The sequence below is a fragment of the Triturus cristatus genome, chromosome 11 (genome assembly GCF_964204655.1).
Source record: "Triturus cristatus chromosome 11, aTriCri1.1, whole genome shotgun sequence".
In the NCBI taxonomy this organism is placed as follows: domain Eukaryota; kingdom Metazoa; phylum Chordata; class Amphibia; order Caudata; family Salamandridae; genus Triturus; species Triturus cristatus.
In genome coordinates, this window is record NC_140594.1 from 586,939,492 (window position 1) to 586,952,980 (window position 13,489).

Consider the following 13,489-nt stretch of genomic DNA (forward strand, 5'->3'; position numbering starts at 1 on the left):
CATAATACAAGGTTACCCATCTCTATTGACTTCATAAAAGAAGAATCAACGACATCTAACCTAGCCTGCCATTTCAGCACATGTTTTTCAAGGTCATCAGTAACACCATCCAACAGCAAACTATACAATAACGATATTGAAAAACCGGAAGTACCAATTAAAGCTTCCATCAAAGGAACCGATGCAAGACCTGCTGCCCCGCCAGCTTTTCTAAAAAGAAAATCTTATTAGTAGAAACTTTAAAATATCCTGATGCCCAATGTTAAATCTGACCCTAACTACATCAAAGGAGGCAATATGATCCCCCATTAAAAGATCACCTATCCTGTAGACACCTGCTTTCTCCCACCTTACCAAACACTCATCTGACAGAGCCTCAGGTAGCTGATCATTATTGATCAATGGTGTATTTCTATTATACCTGCCAAGCTCAAGTTTATTCCTAATCACCGACCAATTTCGAAATCCTGCTATTAAAGTCTTAAAGCGAGTCTTTTCAAAGTAATTTGGTTCATAAATTTTGAGTAGACATCCATTGGCCTGTGAGCCAATCAAATTGACGAATATTGATGGAACATAGTTAGAATCGATTGCTTCCTTTTTCCTAATGCCAAAAAGAGGCCAATAATATTGTAAAGCAGCTGCTAGATAATATAATTTCAAGTTAGGTAGTCCAAGACCCCCCCTATCCCCTGGAAGAGATAAAAATATATTAGATCTACGAGTCCGCTTATAAGACCAAATAAATCTAGCAACCTCCCTCTCGATCTGCTTAAACCAGTCATTGTGTATTTCAAGTGGAATTGTGCAAAATATATATAATAATTTAGGCAAAATCGTCATTTTAATTAGATTATGTCTACCGATTATAGGCAATTTTAGGTTGTCCCATCGCCACATGTCATTCTTAATTTTGCCCATTATGGGAGTGAGATTTATGTCTACGATATCTTCCAACCTTGCCCTTACACGCATGCCTAGATATATAGCTTCCTCCACAATCCTACTGTCAGCGGCAGAGGTATTCCTGTTTATTAGGATCTGGATTTTGGCTCTATTCAACAGATAATCTGATTGTATACCAAAATACTCGGCCATTATTTTAACTTCGGCCATCGCTCTATGAGGATCAGAGGTAATGATCGCAAAATCATCAGCATAAGCCAACAACATTGAATCCCAGCCCTGTAGCCTAATCGGAGAAATATTCCGGGAAGCCTCAAGGCTCAGATGAAAGGGATCTATATATAAAGCAAACAACAGGGGGAAGAGGGGCACCCCTGTCTAGTTCCCCTCTCTATTGAAAACGCCCCAGTCTCTCCTCCCATGATCTGTAAACGGGCTATAGGTTTGGCTATAATACCTGCTCCTAGACGATTAGCTTCCAGACACCTCCATAGATAGCTCCATCACACTCGGTTGAAAGCCTTCTTGGCGTCTAAAAAAGCCACAGCCATAGGTTTTCTTAGAACTTCCGAAGCATCAAATAGTGAAATAAGCTGTCTACCATGGTTGTCCGTCTTCCTCCCCTGAATAAATCATGTTGCCAGACTGTTCTAGCTGCTGCATAACTTTATTAAGACGAGATGCAAATATCTTTGAGTAACGCTTAATATCATTATTTAGTAATGTTATTGGTCTATAGAACCCATATTAGTAGGATCCTTCCCTTTCTTTAAAAAAAAAATAATGTTTGCCGTCCCCCACGAAACCGTTGGTGCGGCCCCATTTCTAACCTCCCTAAACAATCCCATGATTTTCTGGCCGATCTCGTTCACAGAAGCTTTATAAAATTCTAGTTGTATACAATCCGTACCAGTGGCCTTCCCTGATGGAAGAACTTGAGGAGCCATTTAGAGCTCCTCCTGAGAGATTTCAGCCCCCAATAAAAAAGCCTCCTCCTGTGACACCCTCACATTTGAAACATACTCATACTCATGCAGTACCTTACTTCCTTCAGGTGGGGCTGCAGCTGTGTATAATACCTCATAATACTCCTTAAAAGCATCCCTGATCTCCGCCGCATCCGACACTATATCTCCCTGCCTATTCTTTATCTGCTTTATATGTCCTGACGCTACCTGTTGCCATGCCCTAACTGCTGATAATCGGCCACTGTCTCACTATATTCATAGCATTGTTGTTTCTTGGCAAGATACTTGCCGGCCATTTTTTCCATATTAAAATCATTCAGAGCGGGTTTAGTAACCATAATTAAATCCATAGTTATGGAGGGATCCCCACCATTATTTACCAAATTAAATTAATTTGGTCTCCAGAAGAGCTAGTTTCTGATAATAGCTCTTAATTTGTCCTGCACTTTTTTCTGGGGGTAATCTTGAATGATAAATTGAATCTTTGTAAGCAAATTAATGCAGTCATTTCATCCTCCTATAACACCCTTATAATCCTGAAGAAAATATTAAACTTTCTCCCCATTAATTCCAGAAAGACAATCATTTCCACATTAATACTTTCTTAGTTAGATTACTGTAATGGCCTATATATCAGCCTGCGGGCTCAATATATTAACAAACTTCAAGTTCTGCAGAACTCAGCTGCAAGGTTACTGCTATGACTTCCCTAGCATCAGTCTGTCTCTCTTGCCATAAAAGATCTTCACTGGTGGACTGTAAAAAAATAGGATCAAATTTCTATCCCAAATTTATATACCTTCAAGACCCTCCATGATTCAGACCAGCTTTTCTGAGGAAAGCTATTTCCTGGTACGTTCCAACCAGAAATCTTAGATCAATAGGATCTTTTAAAATAAACACCTTCAGATACAAACAATCCAAATAGGGTGGAAGCAGTTTTCTGGCAGGAGCAACCAAACAGTGGAATCTGCTTCCTTTTCAAATTAGATCAGCTCCCTCCCTTCTAAAATTCACAATGTCCCCACAAACTTGGCTCTTTGACCATTAGTTTCTTCTCTTGCATTTGCTCATCACTCTGACTAGCGCCAAGACACCCTTGGTTATACGTGCGCTCTACAAATTTTTTAACATAACACAAGTTATAGTTACTTCAGTTAAGTATAACTGGTGAATTTCAGTGGTTTTTAGAGTAAAGTGTCAGGTTTTGCAAAAACACAATCCCAGACCTGTATATTGTTTTTGAAAATCCAAAAATGAATGGTCCTGATACACTTGGAGTTTTCTCCTAGGGTAGTGGTATCATTTTTACTTTTTTCTGAATTTTCTTGGTAGTACGCAACAAGAAAAATAAGTACATTAGAACATCTCAGGAACTTTGAAGGACTGCTTTATGCCTTAGGGCTGTCAGTTTAAGGATTCAACTGGCAGAGCCAGTGCAGGCTCCGCTGGCAGAAACAGTACCCTATCTACCAAACAATAAGAGCATGATTACGAGTATATCAGTGTATTTTGACCTTTGTGTAAACCCCTGTTTGCCAACTGGTCAGAATTAAGAGTTGTAAGTTATTTAATGTATCTGATAATTATCTGATGCATTAAATACCTCAACCTTTGTTTAAATTCAGCAGTAAATTCCTCCTGTAATTTAACAGGGGAATGGTGTATGGTATTTACTGGATCATGTGGATTTTAGTGAATTAACACTAAAATCTGAATGTTATTCCCCAAAAACTCCTAATAGTTGCTATTTATCGCACCCATTAAATAACATACCCCAGAGTATTTATTTTTGTGAGGTGCTGTAAATAGCACCTTCACCGGTAATCAGGCCCTAAATAGAACCATAAGTACCAAAGGTCGACTTGGTGAAATTGATCTCTACTCAGTGGTGGTTGGCCTTAAAAATGCATATTTCTGGTTCCCCTGAGGGGATTTTGGTTCTTTTTTCATATTTTCCCTTTACTTTAAAATTGTTTGTACTGCTTGAAATGTACCCACATCTGGTATTTTTAACTGCTGCTTGCGCCATAGCTTCCATGGGATTGAGCAAAGTTTTACTGAGAATTGTGTTGCGACCTAACCATAGCGCGTTTAGTAAACTACTGAGAATGCTCCATTCCCAATTTAATGACTCACTTACTGACACACCACATCCTCTAAACTCAAAATTAACCTCATCAATTTAAAAAATCCACAACATGGATGTTATGACAAAAAGACAAGTGGATAGTATAAAAGGATGTATTAATATAACAAAGAATTATAATATAAAGGCCCACAGGCTAAAGGAGGAGAAGAGGTCAGTAAGGGACCAGAGAGCCCAGAAGAATGGCCAACATTCCATGACATCACATAAATAGCTAACTAAGGTTCTATGATGACATATCTTAACGTAGGTGATCTGATAGGAGGAAAGGAAGTAAATGAAAATGAACATGTGAGTGAACTACAATAGCAATGGAAGAAACAATATCAATGAAGATGAATGTACAACAATGGACCATTCATGCATGAATAAAGCAATATTAATAAGACCAGTAAACGGGTATTGTGTTGTCTGATCCAGAACAAATGTTGACAGGACGCTAAATGCACCTGCTAGTAAATATGTACTATAATAGATCGAACCTGGAGAGGCTACATTTAAACACCTCGGACTGTCAACAATCACAACAACCAGGAACACAACGATTATATTTTTAATGAATTTTATTCTTACCTCTTGTATCATAATCCCATTAAATTTAATAGTAAAATATAATTCAACTTCACCAATGTACACATTTCCTAGTGGTCCTTTAATTCTTCCTTCTGTTACTTCAACTGTTAATACAATATTAGAGCACATTTCTTCATTAAAATCATCAATTGCATTAACTTTTACTTCACTGCTGGCAAAACTTTTTGTGTTTCTACATGATGTAGCAAAATGTCCCATTTTTTTACACTTTACACACCTTTTGCTGGACAACCTTAAAAGTCTGCAAAGTGATTGTGGGAACCACATCTGAAACAAGTATATGTTTTACCTCATTTTCTACCACCTTTACTTCTATCCCTTGGTTTCTGTTCATATTTCTTTTTTTCCTGTAAAGAGAAAACATTAGTATTCACACTATAATTTAAAAATTCTTTAGTAGAAACTAACGATCGTTCTATTCCTTTCGCTATATCTATGACTTCTTGCAATGTTGGATTTCTACACGCTAATAACCTTTCCTGTATGTTTTTTTTAAAAACAGTGAAAAACTAATTGGTCCCTTATGTAAGTGTCAACCATGTCATTGAATTCACAGTTAGATGCAAGAACACGCAGTGCAGCAATGTATTCTTCTATACTTTCTCCCTCTGTTTGCTTTCGCATAGCAAATTTATGTCTGCCAACCATTATATTGGGTTCCTCAGAGAACTGTTTTTCCATGCGTTTAACTGCCTCCTGGTATTCATCCAATGGTATAAATTGTCCCGGTGGACTTTCATATTCTGGCAAGCTATCAAATATTTCCTGTCCCGCATTTCCTAATGCCATCTATAGAAACCAGGTAATTTTCAAAAGCTCTTAACCAACTCTTCCATCGCATTGGAGGTTTGCCAGGTTCACTTAGGAAGTGTGCTGGTACACAAATGTTATTGCTTTGTGCCATATTATATTTCTTTTTAAAGTAGTAAACCAGTGTATAAAGTAGTATACAATTAATGTTGTGATATAGTTTAGTAAAGTAAAGTTGATATGTTATTCTTGCTAGTTATGTGACTTACTACCGTTTAAGTTCTGTTTGTAATAAACGTTTCCTTCCTGCGCTGTATTTCTGTCAAGAATGCGGTCAATCGTATCAATTACACTGACAATGCATGACTTCAAAATGGGCGCACGTAATTCATGTTGTGCGTGTGATGTGTACGGCAAGGGCAGAGGTTAAATTCAGGCTGCCATGCACGTATACGTCATAGAGGTGCTCAAGCCGATGCCAAATGTCAATTGAATGAAACGCTCGCAACTGCCAAACTGCCAAAACGGTAAATGTTTAATGATCTTTATAATTAGTAATGCGCTTGCGATGGGCAATATTAAATGTAGCAATTGCCATAGAGTACTTGCGATTTAGTTGAAAATGGAGAAGAATCCTTCTTTTATTTTTTGGTTGAAGAAAGTTTGTTTCTATAATCAAACGATGTGTTGAAATCAGTAGATTCCTTCCAGATGAGTTGGCTGTGGGCATTCAGTCCTTTTAAATTTCTCACCAAATTGTTATGACAAAAAGCCAAGTGGATAGTATAAAAGGATTTATTAATATCACAAATAATTATATAAAGGCCCACAGGCTAACGGAGGAGAAGAGGTCAGTAAGGGACCAGGGAGCCCAGAAGAATGGCCAACATTCCATGACATCACATAAATAGCTAACCAAGGTTCTATGATGACATATCATAACGTAGGTGATCTGATAGGAGGAAAGGAAGTAAATGCAGATGAACATGTGAGTGAACTAGAATAGCAGTGGAAGAAACAATATCAATGAGGATGAATGTACAACAATGGACCATTCATTCATGAATAAAGCAATATTAATAAAACCAGGAAAAGGGGATTGTGTTGTTTGATCCAGACTAAATGTCAACAGAACACTAAACGCACCTGCTAATTAATATGTACTATAATAGATCAAACCTGGAGAGGCTACATTTAAACACCTCAGACTGTCAACAATCACAACAACCAGGAACACAACAATTACATTTTAATCAATTTTATTCTTCCCTCTTGTATCATAATCCCATTAAATTTAATAGCAAAATATAAAAAGCACCCTCAAATCCTACAAATATACCATATGCTACCATTAGAGTATGTTTTTGAATGTCTTATGTCTTCATTAAAAAAACAAGACCAAGGGGAGTTTGGTGCCTAAAGATGATTCATACAGTGACTCACAATGATGGTTCTTTCTGTTAACACTTATAGTGTCTTGTTGATGATCACTTGGAAACATGAATCAGTTCATCATGGACTTTCTCCTACTCTGCTATAGTGTGTCCAATCCACAGCACTGTGAAATGGCTGTTGCGCTGCACTCTGACAAACAAAGTGTATTGTAAAGGCAATGACGAGCTCTAGCAAGTTCCATCTGGTTCATAGCACCAGGGGTCTTGTGCTGTATTCTCAAAAATCCAGAGAAACGCAGTGGGAATACTGCTCTACAGTCTGTTAAATTCAGAGCATTGTAAGAGGAATATTGCACTATATTATGTGATAAGAGTGCTGGAATATTACTAGGTCTGGGCGTAGTTCACGAAGTTCCGCTATGCGGAGTTACCAAAATACTTCGCTGCGCTTTGCGGATTTCTGCAAGCGGCGGAGTGCTTTTGGTTGTTCTGTTCGCGCAGCGCAAGAGGGCAATGCTTCTTTGTGCCCCTTGAGTAGATGTTCTGCTTGAACGGCAGCTTTCTCAGAGCGAATGGAAGGCTTCTCAACGCGAGCGGTAGTGGCCATATGCGGCCGCGCGCGTTGAGAAATCTCGCTGGGAGGTGGTCTGGAGTAAGATTTTCCTCACTTGTCAACTTAATGTTGGCTCTGCTACATGGTGCAGAGTTTTTTGGAACTCTACGATACACGAAGTGGGAAAAACTTTGAATACTCCACGAGCGGAGCAGAATTTCACGCCCAGGCCTGAGTATGAAATGTCAAATACACAGCTTTTTGTGAAAAATCCAGAGTATTACCATAGGAATCATGTGCACTATACTATGCTACATCCTTAACATTATCTTCGAAATATTGTAGTGCGAACTTATTGTTACCCTATGATACCCAGTATTGGTGAATCACCTTTACCCTCTTCCTCCCTGCCAGTCTAGGGGAGGACCCCTGAAGTACGAGCTGTCCAGCTGGCTGCAGATCGAAGGGGTGACCCTGGAAGACATGGGCACGTACCGCTGTATCGCACGCAACAAACTTGGCCTCGCCTCGGCGCATGCCCAGCTTCATGTTACTGCAACAGGTAATTGTTTCCATTTGTCCGCCTGTGGCAAGGAGGAGGCCGTACTAATGCCATGGGGAAGAACCAGTGGCTGAAGCATTGGCACTAGAGGGTGTGCAATCGTGCCAGCCCCATTGTACATTTCACTATATGCCTATGTCAACGTGCGATCACAAGATCGAGTCGGAGAATTAAGAACGTATATGTTAGGGCACAATTCCGTGCTTGTGTGCATTTTTGTATGCAATTATTTACACCAGCAAAGGCATGTGAGGGGGTACTAACATGATAATGCTGTGATTGTAGGAGTTTGTGACTTATGCCACTTGAAATTGAGGCTGCCCGCGGCTCACGCAGTGGGCCACCTCAAAAGGGCAGCCACCTTAGTGTCATATTAGGCACACCACCTTCCCTCTAGTTGAGGGGACCCCGGGGAGGAGTCCCCCAGCCCGGCGCATCAGCTGCATTACTTCTGGTGCACAGAGGGTAGGGGCGAGGTGTTTATACCTGCCCCCGCCCATCTGGCGCCCTCTTTGGCTCAGGACACGCTGTCAAAATGTATTTTATACCTGAGCCCAAATCTCACCGTGTGAGCAGTCCTGCCAAGTATCGCGCATCAGGTGTGATGCTAACGCATTTCAGTGTGGTGATCCGCATCACCGCACTGAAATGCATTGTCACGCATTATAGCGCCTCCTGTACTGCTATATAAATGCACATCATGATGAACTGAGCTGCAGCGGCGAGCGCCTGTCAGCGCGGTGTGCACTGCTCCCAGCAGGCAGAGGCTAATGGGCTGGCTAGATCTGCTTGCAGCTCTGCAAGTACTGCTACAATGTATCCAACTTGTAGAGGCACGTGGCGTCGAAATTAAACTGACGTCACTGCAGTCCGTGCCCACTGGTGAAGTTAATTGACTTCCTGCTGCCCGCGCTTCTTGAAGTTCTGCGCAGCTCTGACTCCTCCTGACCTCGCCGCTCTCACCACAGCAGGGAGGCAAGATGAGTTGATACTCTTGTGTATCGGCGCTTTCGTTTACGAGGAGGGATTATCTTCAAATCACTGCAACATCAACGCAGGCTCGCGCTGCAGCCGGCTTCCGGTATTTGATCCAGAGCTGAGACGGCTGATAGAGGAGGTCTGCTCCCAGACTCCTAGGTGCGAGACCCCGGGGAGTTCGGGGCAGTGAATTTATTTAAACAGGGTGTCACTGAGAGCCAAGGAGACGCCGGTATCAACTGCCTTGTGCTCACTTGTGTTCAAAACGGAGGTCTGGCCATGGGAGCCCTGATTCCACCCAGGTATGTATAATGCAGGACAGAAATAACTTCATTTCTTTTGGGCTCAGTGGGAGCACCCGATATTTAAAGTGGTGCTTGTGCTAACAGCGTTGCTCATCAAATTCTTTCTGTGGTGCATTATGCAGTCTCATTCCTTTACGTGTGTATTGGCTCTCCCTAACCATGCCGGTGTCTCGTCTGTTTTGCTGAATATCCACGAATCCATGCCTTTTCATCCCTGGTAGAGCTGAGCTTCTGAAAGGGCAGTAGTCTGAAATATATGTATACATTTTTTGCCTAGCCCAAAATACTACTTCCAAGAATACCTGCTAGATTAAATCATTAAAATATGTTTCGAAACTCTGAAAGGAAACCGACAGTTACGTTTTTTTCAGTATATGCATTCATGTTTTGCCTAGCCCTGAGCACTTACTTCCAAGATTTTTAAGATCGTCTTAGAGTTACTTGTTCTCAAATGGGTGTAATTTTTGATAATTATAGGTTTCCCTCCTCTTCATTTCTGGATTTTGCTTGTGAGAAAGAGTCACTCATAGTCGTTGAAATGTCACTCATAATTACAGAGAAATTATGAAAATGTCACTGTGAGAAGTTGGCCTGGCATATGCTGGTCACTAGTTATAGTGGCCACCTCGCACCAGTCCAATTCGACTCATGGCAGATAGGTTTAACTCATGAATCGACTCCAGGTTGTACAGAATGACGCCGCTAGGCTGATTTTTAGCCTTCCTAGGAGGACCCATGCTTCACCCCTGCTGCGCAAGCTACACTGGTTGCCTGTCAGACAGCGCGCAAAATTCAAAGGCCTGTGTATTGCTCACAAAACCCTTTATGGTCACGCCCCTAGCTACATAAGGGAACCTCTAGTTAAATATGTGCCAGGGCGAGTACTTCACTCAGAAGATGCCTTTCAACTAGTCTGCCCTCGGAGCAACTTGGTCACCAAGTGTGGACGAGCTATCTCAGTCACTCTGCCACGACTTTGGAACCAACTGCCGGATACCTTACGAAAGGAACCAGGTCTGCTCCCTTTCCGGAAGTTGCTAAAAACTCTGCTATTTAAAGACACATTTTAACCTCATTCACCACCAGGACTGTCCGCACCGGCCTGAATGCAACCTCTTTTCTGTCAAGCGCTAAGAGACCTGTCGGTATACACGCGCTATATAAATAAACTTACAAATACAAAATACAAATACAAATACTGAGGCTGGTGCCGATGTTCTGGGTGTTTTCACACCCCTTAATGGACGATGATCGTAGGCAGTTCAAAGCCTCGGAAAACAAGCTGAAATCCACTCTCTGCAGTGGTTTCCAGCTCGTTTTCCCCTCCACCTTGTGATATCGGCTCCTCATCGGGTGCCCGTGTGTTGGAAGCCGATATTGTGTGACACACGGTGGCATCATCGTGTGTGTTGGCAAGTCTGCCATTGTGTAGCTTCGGATTAACATTTTAATGCATTTTTAACCTATAAATCAAAAGAGTGGTTACAATTCCATTAGATATTCTTACTAAAGTTTGGGGACGCAACATTACAAACGAATCTGGCTACAACGTGGAAAATAAAATTATGCATCTCTTGTTTAAATTTGTAAACAAAAAACAACAAAATAGTGCAGGTGGCCCATATTTGTATTATGAGCCCGGTGCTTCCAAGTGCTGGGGCTGCGAATCCCAGGCTGACCAGGCTTTGTTTCACCTCATGCCTCTTTCTTCCACAGACCTACGATTTCTGTCTCTCTCCTTCTTGCAGGTTCTTTTTAATCCCTTCTTTCCTCGTTGGTCATTGTTTTCCTGTCTTTCTCTACTCCCTCCCCGACTTTCTCCCTTTTCTGCCTTTCTCTCTCCCGCTCTGAGTAGTCCGATGATGACAATTAAGTCCCTCGAACTTTAAAACAATAAGTTAGTGACTTCCTAATGGTACTCTTACGCAAATATTTCAGTGTGCGCCTTCGTGTATGCAAGCAGGGGTATAGATATCTATGGTGCAGCAGGTTCTGTGGCACCAGGCCCAAGGAGGTGAAGGTTCCACTGCCATGTTTAGGGATTTCTTTTATTTTTAAAGCAGAACAATGCCATTGCAAGGTAGAGCGGCCGGAACTATTTGTCCAATTCTCCACTCCTCAGAACCTCACACTGCCACAGCAATGTGCCGCAAAAGCAGGCTTTTCATGCCTTTTTATTTCCAGATAAGCGGTTAGTGGTAGGGACCACTAGATGGCACAAGCATAAAGGAACGGTCTCCAGATGATTTCACGGCCCTTATGTTTTGAAGAGAGCTTTTAGTGCGTCTCTACTGAAGGTCTGTGACGGAGACCCACAAAGGCAGATGACAAATCTGCCACAGGGAGCATTTCCCTTCCTTACATTATGGCCCATGGCAACTTAGCTACATAGCTGTATGTGTGTGTAATATCCTATGTCCTTTATATTAGTCTGATCATAATATTGATTCAGAGGGCCTAAATTGATGCATAACTTTGATTATGTGTGATTTGAATGTGTATGCACTAAGGGTTCAGGGATGTGACTGTCAGCGCACCAGTGTTTACCGCTGGTGCGTGCGACCAATCTTCACCCCTGCGCTCACGCCCGCTGGCGTGAGCGCATGCATAAAATAAAGATGGGCGGAGCTGCGAGTCAGTCCATGCCTGATTTCCAAACTGTGTGCGCATCATGCTTTTCAGCGCGCTGTAAGGCCTGCACGCACTGCACAGCGGGAGGGTGCCCTCCCCTGCAATCAACACATTGGCAACAAGGAGCGGAGCAACACATGCCTGCTCCTGCCCCGCTGGGCTGCATTTCGCTCCGTGAAAGCCACGAGGACACCTCAGGAGTACAGCAGGCCCCACCGGGCGACACCGTAATTGACCCTACCCCGCATCATCTCATGCGCAGGCAGCAGCCAGGACACAGCAACTACTCGGCAGCTGTCCCTCGCCTCCACATCCGATGGTCAGGGCATCGGCGCCACGCCAGAGAGGTGAGTCTTGCATGCCCCAGGAAAGGTCACAAGGACACAGAGTTGACCTATGCAGGCCTGGCGACTGCCACTCAACTGAGCACACGTGGACCCACGTGACGCTCAGTGCCTTGCACCGTCCCCTGCACACCTAGGCCCACCATGAGGGGACAGCGTCCTCGCTAAGCTGCACATCGGCGCCCAAGTCTAGCGCCATGGGGGATCAAGATAACGCCGCCCAGGCCCCTGCGCCAGCAACTCCGCACCACCCCCTCAGGTGTCCTGCCTCCATTCAGTGAGTGGGCAGAGCCCACCACGGCAGCACCAAGGTAGCAGACCTTGCTTGGCTGCCTGGCGAACTACTTCATCGCCACAAGGGAGAAGGATGGGGCAGTAAAACGTTTGTTGCTGCTCCATTATGCGGAGGAAGAGATCTACCTACGGTTTAAGCATCTACCAAACACAGGGCCCCCTGACGACTACGCTGCAGCGGCCACGGCCTTAAACGCTTACTTCGACCCCCAAATGAACCCAGACTTCGAACACTTCAAGCTGAGGCAAGCCAAGCAAAGGGAGGGTAAGTCAGTAGACGCTTTTCACGCGCGGCTCAGAGAACTAGCTGTCACTCACCTCGTGGGGGATCGAGCCGCAGAAGAAATCAGAGCCCAGCTGATCCTTAGGATACGCAGCAAAGTCCTGCGAGGCCTCATACTCAGGCAGACGAACATACTGATGAACAACATCCTCGTACTGGCGCGATCTCATGACTTGTCGGCGGCGCGAGCGGAATAAATGGACATGGCGTTAGTGCGAGGGGCAGAGAAGAGCGTCGCCGTCAAAGCAGAAAGGACTGACGCAGTCAGAACAAGAGACAAGACCTACAGACCACGAGATCACCAGTCGCAGACCCCAAGGAACCACTGCGGATACTGTGGGTATGAGGAACGCCCCTCACAGGCCTGCCCGGCGCAAGGGAAAACCTGTACTAACTGTGGCATCGCAAATCTCTTTATGTCAGTGTGCACAAAGAAGGCACAGCGCAAAGAAGGGAACCGACCCAAGCACATGAGAAGGCTGGTCCGACAACCATCACAGGTCTTGCTAGCATCACAACCCGGAGGGAAGAAGAGAGAACAGACAGCCTACCAAAGAGATGAGTCTATATCAGAAGACGAAGGGGAGACGTACCTAATCTCATTCACCCAAGCCCTGAAGAGTAGGAGGTGACCCCAACCTCGGTGCACAATACAAATTGCAGGGACAGATGTCAATGGGGTAATCGACACCGGAGCCTCAGTGACAGTAATGGGGGTCCAGCAATACAGTAAGCTGAGGCCCAAACCGGAACTCAGACCATCGAAGGCCCAGATCTT

At 43.5% G+C, this 13,489-nt stretch overlaps 1 protein-coding gene across 1 annotated transcript in view; it reads left to right on the forward strand.

Moving 5' to 3' along the window:
• Positions 1 to 13,489, forward strand: part of LOC146785134 (kazal-type serine protease inhibitor domain-containing protein 1-like) — a 258,978-nt gene that overhangs the window by 116,392 nt on the left and 129,097 nt on the right. Inside the window, exon 3 of the mRNA XM_085636179.1 lies at positions 7,729 to 7,876. Within this exon, the coding sequence (XP_085492305.1) occupies positions 7,729 to 7,876 (148 nt within the window). The remainder of the gene's footprint in view (positions 1 to 7,728; positions 7,877 to 13,489) is intronic.